The 17,727-nt window shown below is 40.8% G+C and overlaps 1 protein-coding gene across 18 annotated transcripts in view; it reads right to left on the bottom strand.

Annotated features, from left to right (window-relative positions):
• The window catches only part of DLG1 (discs large MAGUK scaffold protein 1), a 166,081-nt gene that overhangs the window by 137,334 nt on the left and 11,020 nt on the right, over window positions 1-17,727 (bottom strand). For 15 of the 18 annotated variants that reach the window (XM_075268605.1, XM_075268607.1, XM_075268611.1 and 12 more), the window contains exon 3: window positions 15,975-16,135. In XM_075268605.1, the coding sequence (XP_075124706.1) occupies window positions 15,975-16,135 (161 nt within the window). Of the gene's footprint in view, window positions 1-1,210; window positions 1,424-10,831; window positions 11,353-15,974; window positions 16,136-17,727 lie in introns of those variants that run through there. The other 3 variants (XM_075268616.1, XM_075268621.1, XM_075268622.1) reach the window with 2 other exon arrangements.

The following is a 17,727-nucleotide window of genomic DNA, read 5'->3' as shown; positions in this document are numbered from 1 at the left end:
CGCATCATCAGAAAATGTTCCTGGGGCGGTCACGTGACCACCCTAGGTATATAGGTAAATACAGATTATATTTTTATTTTTAAGTTAGGCATGAGGAGGGGGTTTAGTTTAGGGATTTATCCCGGACAACCCCTTTTGAGCCCTATTATCCCAAGAAAGAGCAATATGACCAAGTCATATTGATTTATCCTAATCTGAAGACTTCCTACAGAAAGGCAGGAAAGAGTCTGGAATCGAATGTTGCTAATACGGATTGAAATCTACAGGCTGAATATTTAAATCCATCAACTTAGCCTTGGTTGTTTACAGTCTTTATTGGAGATTCCTTCATTATTAGGGGCAAGCTAATAAAATCTCAACATGCAACACTTACTATCAAAAGGACTGAAGGTGCCATGACAGACCCCATTAAACCAGCAGAGTATCATGGCTCCAGTTGAAAACAGAAACCATAACGCCAGTCTGAACATTGTTTTAAAGGATATAAACTGTGTCCAGGGACAGGAGAAAGCCGCTGTACAGTACGAATGCAAGCTTTAACCCTATAAAAAGTTTATTAAACCCAATTAGACATGCAGGGCACTGTCTGTCAAATATATGGCTCCGGTACGTAACCATTCCTATTAAAAACTAAAATATGATCAGTCTTAAACGATAAACAGGTTTCCATTTCAGTCTTAAAAGGATGCTACTCTATATTATGGTGACAAACCAACAAACATGTAACTTTAGTTCTCCAATTGTATTCAATTATTGTTCACATTAGAAATACATTAATTCAAAATAAACTAAAAATAATTTAAAAACACTGGAGCATATTAAACGGAAAACACAGCACAACCTCCAAAAGGATTCTTATAGCAATTACTACTAAGAACAGTGATGTGAAATAAGATCACAAGAACAGTCCTCCAAGATTATACTACCAAAATCACTCAACACCGATCGTTTCTGACAAAGTCACAAAGCATTGCAGAAACTGTACATCAATCCAAATTGCCAATTCATACAGTACAATTAAAAAGGCAAAAAAAAAAAAAAGAAAAATACACACATTTCACTGATAATCAAATTGAAATTGGGAATACACTATTTAACACATTCAAGACAATGCTATAACACAGTTATGTTTGAGTAAAAAGATATGTTGCAAAAAATAAAAAGTAAACTACTAAGAAGAACATGCATTGTAAAGAAAATGGATACTTACTTTACATCCAAACATTAAAGAAATTGTACTGTTGTTACACGCCACCTTGCAATGGCAAAGCATTGGAGAAAAACAATCCAAGTTTTTGATATTGGAAGAGAATTTTTCGGAGCCAGGGCATCTTAGTCTGTCGTTTTGAAGAAGTCCCGGAAAATGTCTTTGGAAATGTTTGTTTACTGAATTCGACATTTACCTCAACAAGGATATTAAATAGTGGATAAAAAACAACTTCTGCTTTACTCCACATGAAACAAATCCTGTTTCTATAAAAGTGCCAGAAAAGAGCCCTCATTTACCACATCTACCAATCTCCACATCTACTAAACAAATAAGGATGTGAGATCCACTGGCTGCAGTGTACACTATCACAAATCATCTGTAACATGCAGACCAGCAGCTGGAACACTGGAAGCTCACTGGCTGCTCTGAAGGAGGAGCAACAAAGCTGCAGCAAGACATTCACATTTACAGTAAAATACTGAAAGTATTGGAGAAAAGTATAAGCATACCGCTCACCAATTTCTCACAAGTATAACATATCTAAAAACAAAAAAAACTTTTTTTTTATATATATATAAAAACCCATAGATAATCAGAGGGATGGGGTCCCAAGCCTTGTAATCAATGTAATATTAGATCCCACTGGAGATGTAGTCATTTGCAAGGATTCTTTATTATAAACCAAGATACAAGTGCACATGTAGAGCTTGTACAGTAACGTTTCAGCCGTTAGAGGCCTTCCTCAGACTCTACAATTGAATAAATGCAAGTGAGACAGGGAACTAGCAGGTTCTCCAGGTACAAAATATTGACGTGAATAATCTAGTGTATAAATATATAGATAATATATAGATATAAATTTATCACGGTTTATATAAAAAAAAAAAAAAAAAAAAAAAAAAAAAAAAAAAAAAGAGAATCCTTGCAAACGACTATATCTCCAGGAGGATCTATATTACATAAAAATTTTGAACATGCAGAAATAACCAGTTATTTTTATATAAAGGTTTTTAAAAACCATATATATTTTTTAGTTCCTGATGCACAGCCTTTACAGTTATCACTTAGCCTATGTTCACATGACCAAGGTACAAAACTAATTTTTCACAGCTGTTTTACACCCAAGGCGCTCTCATTTTCAGGGATCCCTCATACATTGCAGTATATGGAGAAATCCGTGAGAATAGACAAAGAGTATGATCTATATTTTGATGGTCCGTTACAAAGCACCAATTCACAGACAGTGTCTGAAGGCAATTATATTCACATTCGTGTGAATATGGAATACGCCACATTTCTATGTGCACAGCGGCTCAATGATTAGCACTGTTGCCTTACAGCGCTGGAGCCCCAGGTTCTAATATGACCAAGCACAACATCTGCGAAGAGTTTGTATGCTCTGCGTGGGTTTGCCTGGGTCGCATCCTCCATTTTCCTCCCACACTCTAAAGACTTGATAGGAAATATAGAGTGTGAGCTCTATATGGGAGAGTGACTGACAATGCCTGTAAATCACTGTGGAGTATGTTGGCACTATACAAGTAACACAAGGTTCACATTCGTGTTGGAGCCTCCACCGCAGATTCCTCCTGAAATCGGTGGTAGAAAGATCCTGCAAGGAGACTCCATTGTAGTCTATGGGTCCACAGGTAACCGCTTTTTTCTCAATCTTGAGGGTCATGCAGACCCAAATGAAGGAGACCCACGTGCTAGTGTGAACCTATAATTGGCAAAATAAATATGCAAATACAAAGTAAATATTGCAATTGGGTGAAGCACCTTGCTAAACTTGACACCAGTAAACTGAAGAAACCAGTAAGGCTATCCACTCACCATATACACTGATCAGCCATAACTGACAAAGAGTCTTGGTTTAAAGGGGCTCTATCACTGGGAAAAGTCATTTTTAACTAATCACATCCTTGCATAGCCTTTATAAAGACTATTCCACACCTACCTTTAGTATGTAAATTGTCTCAGTGGTTTTTGAATAAGTCTGTTTTTATTCATATGCTAATTAGACTGGGTCTATTGTTGCCTATGGGAGGCTGCTGCTGATGATGACTCAGCTTCCTGTTTGCACACACACATAGGAGATAATAGCAGGGACCAGTGCTGCTGGGAACTTCCTGTGCTGGCTGGAAGCTTATTAGCATATGAATAAAAACATACTTATTCAAACACCACTGAAGAAGTTTACATACTAAAGGTAGGTGTGGAATACCCTTTCTAAAGGCTATGCAAGGATCCGATTAGTTAAAAATGACTTTTCCCAATGATAGAGCCCCTGTAAAAGTGTGGGATGTACAGTATTAGGAGCATGTGCACAGTCATTTAAAGGGGTTGTCCAGGTTAAAAGCTAATCCCTACACTAATCTAAACACCCTCAAACGGAACGTCACTACTACTCTCCCCCCTCCACTCCATTATACTTACGCGTCTTCCTTCCTGGCTTCTTCCTACGGGACAGCCCCTCCCCTCTACTCTGATTCTGCCAGCGCACACAGTAGTCCTAGCACTGCTTGTGCTCTGCAGCAGATAATCCATCTCTACTACACAGCTCCCACGCCTGCACAGTAGAGTTGGATCGTCGGCTGCAGAGCACAGAGCAGCGCCGGGACTATTGTGCGCGTAGGAAGAATCAGAATAGAGGGAGGGGCCGTCCCGCAACAGGAAGATTGGAAGGAAGTATAATGGGGTTGGGCAGAATGGCTAGAGAAACAGTGAGGGGTGTATGGGAGGGAGGGAGCCAGTGTGAAAGCAACATAGGAGGAAGCTGAACTATGTAAACAAATGCAGAAGATGCCAGGAGCTCCCAGAGACAACCAGAAATCACTCAAAACACTGCTAAAAGGTATTTGGGTGAATTTATTATCCCATTAATAGCACTAACAAAAAAAGAAAAAAAAAAAATTTGGGTCCAGAAAACCCCTTTAAGTTGAGGTGTTGAAAGCACAGGGTGGGAGCAGCATTGACAGGGGCAGGACTGTCAGCGTCATGGCGATATGTATACTTGAATAAACAGGCTCCATCCAAAGCCAACCATAAAAAGAAATAACAATAGGTAAAAGTGTCTGCAGTGTACTTAACCATCTGCATTTAGAAGCAGCATCAATAACCACAGCAAACACAGTCTTGAAATCATGACGCGATGACCATTCTGTACTGGGGTCCACCAGTGACCTCTACAGCAGGTTACTTTCTTTTGTTATAAAGTATATGTAGAGCAGTCTTGGTTGCTTTATCAGTATATGTGTGGTGGCCTTGCTGTTAGTCTAATTAAACTATGAATCCCATAGAAATTCAGTACTACTGAAACACTATGCTGAGAATAGGCCAATATCCATGTGGGTTTCCTTTTAGTCATACTTTCCAACTCTGGCCAGAACTGTATTGTCTGTCTGAGCATCTGTATGGTCACAGCAAGCATCCAATATTCCTGATGAACACCCGTTTGGGGGGGGGGAGAATAATGCAAAGTGTGGAATGAATCACATTACCACACTGATGTGTATGAGATTGCTAGCGCTCAATGTATGCATCCATGCTGGAGCTGGCTCCCATGCATTATCAAAAAGGCCTGTTTCCATCATATTAGTCTTATGGTTCATTACATTAAAAAGGTAACTCAAATGTAACATGTAAACCAGCACTAGGGTCATGGGTACCCAAATCATGCCCAAGGGGAGTGATGGCCTGCTCATCTAGGTCCATTACCACAGAAGATCTACTGTTACAAACAGTTTTGAAAATAAATATTACATTGTTAATATTAAATAATAATACTACACTAAAATAAGGTGTCAGAACAGTGCATCACAACCTGATGCATAAGGGCCTGTGTAGCATGAATCACTTACCTGGGGAAGAGATGGCATTAAAATGCAAGAATAAAAAGGCAAGTCCTAATGTCTCAGTGCCAGGTACTATGCTACACATTCAGAGGTTTTGTGGAGACCATGGTTACACAGATTAGAGCGGTTATCATTAAAAAGAGGTTTTCTGGCCTTAAAATTGTTGATTTTTTCATGTTGATGACCTATCCACAGGATGGGCCATGAGTAGGTGATCTATCGGTATTCAACATAGATAATTCAAATAATAGGAGTGGTGCTGCAGTTCACCGGACCCACCGCTATACAGTGGATGATGATGCTGCTGCACAGCTCCTATTACTGGAATACAAGCACTCGCTGCTCATCCATTAGCTACTTCTGACACCCAGAGGCTGCTAGAACAGATGATCCATGTGGGGTTTTGGTAGAGGTCATCAGTATAACTTGTGGATAATTCACCAGTATGAAAAAACTATTTTGTGCTAGACAACCCCCTTTTATGTCTGATTACTCCTGTAATTCAAATCTATGGGGGGGGGGGGGGCGCGTTGCACTGTGCATTTTAAAACGATACCACAGCAAATTAAAGTTATAGTGTGCCAGTCTCAAAGGCATGGCAGATTGGAAGTGTTTTATTTGCACTTTAAATGTAAAGAGAACAAGTGTAGTTGGAATCTTGGTTTAAATACTGTATGCCCAAAGTGGGATGAAATATCCTTATTGTTCCAGGTACTGATTTTCAGAGTCTAGGGGTTGCAAGGCAGAAGACTCTGGTACCAAATTCTTTATACTGGATCATGGGTATAGAACATTTATTAGTACCTGCTGATCTAATGGGATGGCAGAGACTATAGGCCTTCAATAGCTATTTAAAAGTGATCAACAACTTGAGGCCTAGCTAATATAAAAGGTTACCAAACAAACTTTAAAAGATTTTTTTCCCATTTTAGGAACGGACAGTGCAGCATAGGAAGGACTAGTGTTACTGGTGAATGCCAAGAAGGTTTGATTATTAACACAGCTGAGGCATTTTCAACTAAAAGTTGACTTTTACGGTTCATTAGCCCATTAGTAGTGAGCATAGTCACGTGTAAAGGGTGCGTTCACTCACCCTGCACACACCTTCTTATACAAACGGGTCCCAGTCAGGTCATTTAATCAGCAGGAGGACCTGTCAAATTCACACAGGGGCAAGAAAGACCCTGTTTTATGCAAATCGAAGAGCCTGACCTCAAGTCTCTCACAAAAGTGGATGTGACTTGTGCCACAGACCAGAACAAACATGAAGACATTTATATTAAAGATCCAACAAATTTATCAACATCATTTTTTTTCTTTACTACCAAGGAGACTTGTAAAGTCTTATGCCACTTAGGCCTGGTTAATATATGCGTTCGGTAATCTGTTTGAGCAGTCTACATGATCTACTTTCCTGTCCGCATGACTCGTGTGGCGTCTATGGGGTCCATGTGCTTTCATTGCACATCGCTTGTCAATGCGTTCGGTAGTCCGATCGGGGGGGGTCCCCATGCGGACTTCCCGAATGCAAATGTGAACTGGGACTTAGACAAGCCCCTTGTTTGATTAAGGCTCTCTGAAGCAGGGGTTGTAATACCTCCCAAGTGTACAGGGGCAGAGTTGCGTCATTAGTAAGCATCTTGGCAAAGCTCTGCTGTGCATTCCAGATCACACAGCAGATTGTGATTTTTGCAGGTCATTTTAATAAATAGGGAACAAATAATAACATTGCCTGCAACCGAAGAAATTTTAAAAACATTAAAGGGAGTTTATTGGTGAAACTCATTTTTAAGTAAACACATTTCTGAATAGCCTTTAAAAAGGCTATTCTACTGCTGTCTTTATATTTTTAAGACACCCCATCATTTCATTATAAATCCCTATAAACATTTATGCTAATCAACCCCACAGAGTACCGTCGGCATTCCCCAGGGCCTCCGAGCACCCTTCCCCCCACACATCATACCTCTGTTCACACTCCTCCACTGTTTGTGCTCCATCTGCCCTCCTCCTCCCTGGATGTTCGTCCGCCCAGATCGCGCTACTGCATTTGAAGTCTCGGGCATGCGTAGTTCCACTCTGTTCAGAGCGGTACTCCACACATGTCCAAGCACCACTTTGGTGTAGTTAGCTACAGAACTGAGAATAGTGAGCAGTATGCTCAGTTCTCCAGCAAAATACACCAAAATGGCCGTCGGACATTCAAAGTACCACTCTGCGCATATCAGAGCGCCATTTTGGTGTAGTTCGCTGGAGAACTGAACGTATTGCTCAGTTCTAAAACAAACTACACCAAAATGGCACTCAGACTGTAACTGCGCATGTCTGAGATTTCAACTGCAGGAACGCGATCTGGGCGGACAAACATCCAAGGAGGAGGAGGGCAGATTGAGCACAAGCCTTGAAGGGGTGTGAAGAGAGGTATGACGTGGGGGAGGAAGGGGGTGCTCCGTGGGGTTGATTTGCATACATTTTTATAGGGATTTATAATGAAACAGCGGGATGTCTTAAAAATATAAAGGCAGCAGTAGAATAACCTTTTTAAAGGCTATTCAGAAATGTGTTTACTAAAAAATAAGTTTTACCAATGAGAGACTCCCTTTAAAAGAATCTGTTGTTGGTGAAATGTTCACTCTTCTAGGTGTAGATTTCCCCTTGTCACAATCACCAGCCTAGTAGTAAAGAGATTAGACAGCTCTTTGTACTGTCCCTTCATGTATTTGTACATTGTAGTTGTCTTTTTTTTATATAAACTAAGTAATTCCGGTTTTGTAAATTTTTCATTGTATTCCAATCCAGTCATTGCCCCAATTATCTTGGTTGCCCTTTTCTTTCTAGTTCTGTTATGTCCTTCTTGTGTACACGAGCCTAAAACTGTACAAAATATTCTACAGGTGGCCGTACTAGTGATTTGTAGAGAGGCATAACTACATAAGGTTTTGGTGCAATTTTTCACAAAAATGGAGCAGGTTCCCAAATATAGCGAAGTTTCTGCTGCACTTTGATAAAATATCTTAAAAAAGGAACAGGAATGGTATGATGAGATTCAACCTTATACACCTATATTAGGCTTTATTCAAATATATCTAAGCCTTGTCTCAGACATATGCAATATATCAGGCAAATACATACATCAGAAACATATATATTGTTATGCCACCATAGCTATTGTATTGTACACTAGCAGAGAAGCTTTATATAAAGTGACTGCAATCATCTCAATCATCCTGCAGAGGGCAGCAGAACTTCATGTATAAAGCTCAACATGCACTGAAGAGTGGGTTGTAGATTTTAATACAAAAAAATTCTCAGTGATGAGTATATGGATATTTATGGACATTATATTGCCACATCCCACAATAGAGAGAAAGAGAGAGTCATAACCGGCCACCACAGCTTTGTCGCCCTTTAAATACATGAACACTTAAATAAGGAGCAGGCGGATAGAGGAGGAAACCAGCAGCAGGAGAACAGTTTAAAATGCGTAGGTTAACAAGTTTAATTGATTTTTATGCTCATCAAATGCTTACTGAATATACTGCAATTATGGTGAGGGAAGTTTAAGGTGGTTCAAAAGTCCTTAGTTTCCATCAGAGGAAAGCAGGATCAAGCATGTTGGATTTTAACCTGGTTAGTTTTTTCTCCACATGGAGATATGTGACCCGATAGTTCTTGACATCACCTCCGCACCATTAAGGTATAAGGTATACAATAGAGTATAAATAGGTTGCATTGTGATTGAACCAAAAAGCCTTAAAATAACCAAACAAGTACATTTGGTGATTCTACTGTTCCAAATATTCCTCCATTATTCTACTTTGGTGGCCTTTTCAGGTTAATCACAATTTTTTCATATGCAAATGAGAAGAAAGTGCTTTTCCTGGGAATCTAGAACAGGGGGCATAGCCCAGGCAAGCCAAGACACTCCTCCCAAGCACTTTCTTCACCTGCATATGAATAAAACAGCGATTTACATGAACATGAGGCTCCCCAAAGGTGTATATAGTATATTTGGAAACTGAAGAAACACCTCTACAAGGTACTGTGATTTAGGGTTTAAACCAATTGACTGAGACTCCATTAAGGTAGCCAGAGTCTTCTTAGCCAATACCACTAATTCCATATCCGCGAACATCTCTTGCCGAGCCAATAAGCAGCCATAGCATAGATTTAAACACACCTAAATCTTTGTTCTCATAGGGATTTCTTTTATGCCTCATTGCCCACTACCTATGGTAATATATATATGGATGCATGAACAATCTGAATAAGCAGTTTTATAGATATTTGTGGTAGGTAGCCGCCAGTTTAAGGTCTTTTGCATGCAGGACTGTAATTTCAAACAAATAAAAAAATTTACAGCAATACAGAGGGAAAAATACAAAGTTGGCTAGTCAGAAGAAAAAATAATGGTCATTCTTTATTTTCATATTTTTCTATAAACTGCAAGATATAACTCATTGGTAGCTAAAAAATGCAAAACAAAATAAAAAAAGTAGTTAAAAGAAAACAATGATTTGTAAAAATCTTCTAAATGTAATAATTTGCACAGCTAGGAAAAAAAAACAAAAAAAACACACAAAACAACTGTAGAATGTGTAGACCTCCATGGTGATGTTATACTTACACATCTACACGTAAGTGAGGGTCTCTCTCTAGTATTTTGTTACTGCTCTCTGTACACCCACACTATCTATGCAGGACAGCTGTGACCATCAGAACCCCTTATACATGAACGCCTATACAACACAAATTCAGCATTTATGGTGCCGTTCAAATGACGGTTTTGCTCATTTTTAAGCAGTTTTGGCGTTGTGCAGAAAAAAAGGGGGGTGGTAGAAGAGATTATCCACACACTGTAGTCAAGTGGGGTTTCTGCTGCAATTTTCAAATATTATGGCATAACCACTGTAAAAGTGTAACATGACCATGGCATGTGAATACAACCTTTAAAAGTCACTTTTTTTTCTTTTTTAATCCACACTTGGTTTTAGCACCAGAGACTGCATACAAAAATATGTACCTGTACAGCCTGCCTTAGTAGTTTATTTTGCATGTAGCACAATATTGCATTTTCCAGCTTTCATGGTGTCTCTAGAGGTCTGGCAAATTGCAAGACAGCCTTCATAAACACTAGCTTAGATAGTAATAATGTGCCGTAACTAACATATAGCGCACAAGGGCATTGCACATATGCACTGTTAGCACATCTCTGGTCTGTAGCTAACTTACAGTTCTAAATATATCCATTAGTAATAAATATCCTGAGAGGTGGGAACACTGTAGAGCCCCTTCTCTGAAGCAGCAGTCTCCTCATTGTCTAACTCTGTACAATTACCCTTTCAGGAAGTGTTCATAAGGTGACCATTTCAATCTGTCATAGCAACATAACAGTGTCACAAGAGGGAGCCAAATTATAATGGCGCGGAGGAATAAGAGGAGAGAATTGCTGTAGGTCGCTCTGAAGACAAATCAACTATAGCAAAGTCATTGAATGAGAAAAATCCAATCAAGGAACATACATTATAGACACAGACATCTTCTGAGTACTTATTACTTTTAAGGCTTTAGGAGCTGGTTAATAGTTTTTATTAGGACATCAATTAAAGAAAACAACCTTCACGCCTAATAAAGATAAAAAGCATTATAGAACTAAAAAAAATAACTAAAAAATTTATAAAAAAAAAAAAAAAAAAAAGATACACGACTAGAAGTCATTCTGAATTCAAATTGCATGAGTATACTAAAAATAATCTTCATGGCTTACCTTGGTAGTCACAATGCACAGGCAGTCCATCGTTCACACATATTCAACACATTCTTACTACTTATGTAGGTAAAATGAAATAAACATAACGTAAATCCTGCATGACCATTAAAAGTCACAACAGCAGGAACAAATTGCAGTCCGCTAAAGGTAAAAACAAGCCGGGAGGAGAAGCAAAGCCCAAGCAGCTCCGGGAACAGTACATGAGCCAGTAAGTGCCCGATTTGTAAAGCTCATCTATTTTTCAGATGTGTATGTTTAAGCAGCTTGAAAAGATCTCAGAAAGTTGTATTCCAGGGTTTATTCCACAGCTTCATTAATTCCACCTCTCACAGAATTAAAGACATCATGTTCATAGTGAGTCATTTGCTGAAACACCATATAAAATAAGCTGTGATCTAGCACGTCCTGATAAATAATGCATCTTCAGGAAAAAGGTGAACGCCTTCCTGTCCATGTAGGCTCAGGGAGAAAACTACTCCAGAATATAAAAAAGATCTGTATCAGACCATCCCTGCTTCTGCAGCCTGAAGATCAATGACTTTCTTGGCCAGAATGAATGGAATATTCCATGTGCAACTCCTGAGGAGGGGAGTTGGTAGTACTTCAAGTGACAGTTCACATTTAGATGAAATATATGTAGCTAGCCATTTTCTTTCTTTTTCCAACTACAAAAAAAATCTGAATATAGATGTACAGCTAAAAATATACAACAGATCCGACAGGTATTCTAACACATTAAAAATAAATAACACACAAACACAACAACAATCGCACACACACACCAAAAAAGGACCCCCCCCCCCCTTCCAGTTTGAGAGACTTGACAGCTCCCAAAATAAAAAGTCAATTGCAGAATGGAGGTAAGCAGCTGCAGTCATTAAAGGGGTTGTCCCGTCACAAGGATCCTATCTATAATGCTTGTAAATGTGAATGTAAGACTTTTCCTAAATACATTGCTTCAGCAAAACTGCTTTGTTTGGCCACTATCTCACTTTATTCATTTTTTTGTGGCCACAGCCCTGACCTAGCTTCTCCTGAGTCAAGTGATGTATCAGCCTGCTCTCAGGGGGAGGGAGGAGGGGCTAAGTACACGGGAGCCAGCCTGGAGGGGGAGGGGGGTAGTTTACCCTTTGGGGGACAGGTGAAGCCAGCAACATCGCTATGCTTCTGCCCTGCATGAAGACAGCAGCGGCAGAAGCGATGCTGCTATTCCGGGGCAGGGGCGGAGGAGCGGAATAACAGCATCGCTTCTGCCGCTGCTGTCTTCATGCAGGGCAGAAGCATAGCGATGTTGCAGGCAACTGTACCGGCATCTAACTCCCCGGCATCCGCTGTAATAGGCGGATGCTGGGGACTGTTAGACGCCGGCACAGGCACATCGCTATGCTTCTGCCCTGCATGAAGACAGCAGCGGCAGAAGCGATGCTGTTCCGCTCCGGGGTCACATATGCAAAGCCAAGCGGCGAGATGCCGCCGGCCCTGCGTGCGCGCTCATACACCAGTCTACCCTTCACAATGCTAATAGAGACCCGCAGGGTGTCGGGTCTGTATTCGCATTGTGAAGCCTAGACTGGTGTATGAGCGCGCACGCAGGGCCGGCGGCATCTCGCCGCTTGGCTTTGCATATGTGACCCCGCCCACCAATGACGAGACAAAGCCGGAAGACAGAAGATTTTAGAGGAATGAAGACGGGTAAGTATGCGACGTGGGAGTACCCCTTTAAGTCAAGTTGTCCAGCTGAGCATTATTGTACATCGAAGGAAAAGCTCCAAAGAAACAAAGTACAGCATGTCATAACCTGCAGCTTTAGTCACTTCAGGTCAGTTGCCATCAGGTAGTCCAGAACGGGGCTAAATCTAAATTTACTACAGTGGATCCTGATGGTCCCCCTCCATTGCCATAACTAGATCCACTAGTCACCTCGTATCTGCTGGCTCCTACATTTCATGATCAGTACACAAACCTGCAAGCAATGGATAATACTTAACAAAAGAAAACTCAATGTTGCCTAAATGTTGCCTGATACACAACTTGCAGATCAGACTAGTATACAGAGCACAAGGATTTCTAAGTGTGTGAGGATGAACACCTGCACCAAGCAAATGGGAAACTATGTAGGCATGCGATTATTCCATCAACTTGAAGACCACAGCTTCTGTACCACTGACAGCCAGACAAGGCTGGATAATAAATATATGCCTAAAAATACAGTGTGCACCCATTTCTTATGGTGCACCTGAAAAGTATGAGAACAGAGCCGATTAGAAAACAATAGCTATGGTTTACTGGCAGCTATTTTGGACACCCTAAGGAAATTATGTGTGTACTGGGTACATATATTATCAGCACAGAACTTAAAAGGTGGGGGGGGAGGGGGTTCTGATTTCCCTCTCAGCAGTTTGCCTGCTGTCACTTCCCATATTCTTCCACAATCTAGTGGGTGGCTTTACTGATGGCTAGAACATTATGAAGTACCTCAATAGATACATACATTGCCTATACCATGACAGATTATTATGAATAGTAGAAAAGTCTTTAAAAGCAAACAGCAATTAACAGAAGATAACTCAGAGAAAGCGGAATTCAGAGAACTCAGCCCCCTTCCCCTCCAGAGAGCAGACAGTCCTATCATCTGTCCTATAATGTTAAATAAGAAGAGAAACCAGGACCAAGCTGCGAAACCAAGAAAACAAGCTGCAAACAAATGGGAGGAATAATTTCACACAACAGGTAAACAAAGCAGCATTTCTTCCAGTAATCACTGCTTGATGCCACATATCTACACAAAGTATACTTAAGGCCTGTCGGATCAAACCCCGAGTCAATACCAGTACTGAAAGCATCATAGTCATTCATGTTGCTAGGAGTCTGTGCTTCCCTGTGACTCTGCTGTCCCATACAAAACACATTATTAAAAGTAAAGGACAGTGGAGCTGAGGGGAAGCAGAGACTCCTAGCAACACAGATGGTTTGGTTCAGAAAATACTGCAGACATCCAGTTCAAACCAACTTTGTTCATGTAAAGCAGGCTTTAGAGACTTTTCTTTAAGAAGACAATGCTTTGCATCAAGGACTATAATATTATCTGAGTAAGAAGACACCAACTATTTTACTGTATTCTAGGTGCTAAGATGAATGAATAGTGAATTACATAAAAATTATGCAGTACAGTTCTAGGCTTTAATATGCTATTGCTACAATATAAGTAATGTATTATAAATAAAGTCTTTCCAAAATGTAACATTGGAATGGTATATACACAGTATCTGCTCATTTTGCTCTAGAAGTTAACTATTCCTCACCACACTCAATCTTACACTTTTTAGATTTTCACAGTCACAGCAATAAGCAAATTCACTGCTAAAGTTAACAAAACCAATTAGCATTGTATATACTTTTATAGCACCTATTGCATTCAAGTGTAAATTTCAGATCAGTAGGCGTGTTAATGAAATGGCAATTAAAACACCTATTGGAAAAGTAAAGCTCAGGAGCACAACTACACACTTTAATTGGTTTTTTGCTGCTCACTAAAGGAAATCCGGAGAATAAATCATGTGGACACAAATTTTTAGCGTATGAAAAAAGTGGTTTTAATGTAAGCTAAAGCCACTCAAGTCCAAAGCTGTTGAAGAAACCTGAATGACTGCAATTACAGCCAAGACCCCATGTTAAGGAAAAGCAGCTTTTTTGCAGATTTTGCTGCAGTTTTTGAAACAAAGCCTGGCTGAGCAGAAGGGAGAGATGTAAGGGCTCGTTCACACGTGGCAAAGGGGTGGATTTTGACAGCGGATTTCGCTTTAAAATCCGCCCCTTTACAATGGTGGTCTATGCAGACCGCCGGGCTTCTTTTTTCCGCTAGCGGCGGGCTGCTGCTAGCGGAGAAAAGAAGCGACATGTCCTATCTTCAGGCGGAAACTACGGCGCGCTGGGCAGCGGCTTCCCCCTAGCGACAGCACCCTCCTGTGTCGGCTCATTCATTTGAGCTGAGATAGGAGGGGAAAGCCGCGACCGCGATGGTCGCGGCAGGCGGGTTTTGACCAGAGAGAGATGCAGCTCGCCGCGTCTCTCTCTGTGTCAAAACCCGCACGGACCCCCCAACGTGTGAACTAACCCTAACAGTTTTCTTTATTTCCCATTCCTTTTGTAACTGCTGCATATACTCTAGTATAAGCCGACCCGAATATAAGCAGTGGGCCCTCATTTTACCACAAAATTATTATTGACTCAAGTATAAGCCTAGAGGGGAAATCCACCATTGCAGATAAAAAGTCTGGTCATGTGCATTACAGCTTAGTAACTCCATTTGCCTCATAGTAATAACAGTTAACCCCATCATTTCCCTCCCATTAACTCTTATGTGAGGCACACAGGGGGTTACTGATTATGTGGGACATACGGAAGTAATAATTAGGTATCTTCATAATTAAGGTCCTTTATTAGTTCCCCCATGTGTCTCACATATTAGTAACCCTTATATGGGGCACACAGGGGTTAATATGAGGGACATGATGGGGTTAACTGCTATTAATGTGAGGCACATGGAGTTACTGAAACTAAATTAATAACCCCAAATGCCTGACATTAATAGGAATAGTAAGCCCAGCAGGTACCTGTGTGTTTTACTTTCACTTTACTGTAGCTTCCTCTCCTCAATATGACAGACATCTTCTATAAGACACAATGAATCCTGCACATAATGGCCACTGACTTATCTGCAGATGTTATATTCTAGTGGCTACAGGACCTTTGATGACATCAGTCACATGACCTACATGACAAGCCAATCACAGTTCTATGCCCCAAGTGAAGAGCCATCGGTGCTGGTACCGTAGCTCTTCACCGTCAGAAGGGAATTTCTGACAGTCAATCAGGAACGCCATTCCTCACAGTAGCGCCTATAGCGCTGTACTGTGAAAGCAGTAAGGAATGCCCCCTCCCCTCCTGATAGTACTCGTCCATAAACGAGTACTGGAGGGACGTTTCATTATCTATTAAAATAAGAAAACCAGAGAAGACATCACATGTGCGGCACAGGTAGAACAAAATGGGTCATAAAGTAGAACAGGTTTACAGTTTCCAATCTAGTTATTTTTCTATGAAAGTTGTTCACCCAATATAGTTGGAACACCATGAATACCTCTGTACACTGATTGCTTGGAAAGGTCTCTGACGTTACAGTTGAGCTGGGAAGACTAGAAAACTCCCATGTATTCACAGGCAATGCTGGTTCAGGTGCCTTTGAGTTGTCAGTACATTTTGGATTGTCCAATAAGGTCACTTCATAAAATTCTTGAATATCTGAAAATTACAGAGTATATAAGAAGTAAATGTTAATATCCATAACACAATTGCACTACCTCAGGAACAAAACTTATAATCCTTCATTTATTAAAGAGGACCTTTCACCACTTTTGGGCACAGGCAGTTCTATATACTGCCAGAAAGCTGACAGTGCGCTGAATTCAGCGCACTGTCGGCTTTCCCGATCTGTGCCCGGTGTGAAGAGCTTACGGCCCGGTACCGTAGCTCTTCTATGGTCAGAAGGGCGTTTCTGACCATTAGCCAGAGACGTCCTTCTGCCTCGCGACGCCTATCGCGCTGTGCTTTGGAGCGGGGAGGAACGCCCCCTCCCTCTGCTCACACAGCTTGTCCGTAGACGAGTATTATCAGGAGAGGGAGGGGGAGTTCCTCCCGGCTCCACAGCACAGCACGACTGGCGCCGCGAGGCAGAAGGACGTTCCTGGCTAATGGTCAGAAACGCCCTTCTGACTGTAAAGCGCTACGGTACCGGGACCGATAGCGCTTTACACCGGGCACGGATCGGGAAAGCCGACAGTGCGCTGAATTCAGCGCACTGTCAGCTTTCTGGCAGTATATAACACTGCCTGTGCCCAGATATGGTGAAAGGTCCTCTTTAAATGTGACTTTACACATCACATTAGGAAATAATAGAAAGTTTAAAAGAAGTGTTGCTAATCAGCCATAGTACGGGATCCTCAGAAGCAGAAATGTGATTCTCCTCTTTAATATAGATAGCAATTCTACCTGTATTACTTCTGGAAATAACAGAGGTAGAACTTCAAGCTTAGTGCCTTATGAAAGCTGAGAATTTCCTCTTTTATACAACACCGGGACCAAAGTTTAATATTGTCCAATATATATTTGTTATAAGTCACCCACCACCATTATTTTCTGTTCTTTACAAACAAGCCCATACACAGTGAGAAAAAGGGTACATCTCTCAATAGAGAAGCAGGTGAAAGACTATAAAAAAAAAAAAGAAAAAAAAAGGATTTCACACAAAGACAACTAAATGTGTAAATGATTCAATAATCTAGATTTTCTGACAAATCCCAGCCAAAGGGTTTCTTTAGTTTTCCCTTCTCCTTTCCTTCAGTGCATGCAGAGGATGGGCGAAGACGACTAAATGATTTATTGCCTCATTCTATACAGTGGTAGAGCCTTATGCATAGAGTCAAAAGGGCTGCCTTACGTACTCAATGTACAAAATCTTAGTAGCTACAGCACCCTCCCTTCTGCATAGACTTCTAGATTAGAGAATACTCAGCCCAAAGCATATCATTTTATAATATACTACAAACTACAAATGCTTCTTAGGGGCATGTCGTTTCTTTTCTCCGCTAGCGGCAGCCCGGTGGTCTACATAGACCACCATTGTAAAGGGGCGGATTTTGAAGCGAAATCCGCTGTCAAAATCCGCCCCTTTGCCTACGTGTGAACTAGCCCTTATAGTCACTTGCATTATTCATTTATAAAAAGTTGTTTAATTGTTAAAGTTATTCTTCAAATTCAAAGATGGCACAAACAATAGTAATTGTGAAAAACACAAGTCAGAAAACTCAGCAGACCGACTACTAGGTGGGCAAGTT

The sequence above is a fragment of the Leptodactylus fuscus genome, chromosome 3 (genome assembly GCF_031893055.1).
Source record: "Leptodactylus fuscus isolate aLepFus1 chromosome 3, aLepFus1.hap2, whole genome shotgun sequence".
NCBI classification, from domain to species: domain Eukaryota; kingdom Metazoa; phylum Chordata; class Amphibia; order Anura; family Leptodactylidae; genus Leptodactylus; species Leptodactylus fuscus.
This window is presented reverse-complemented; position numbering and strand designations above follow the sequence as displayed.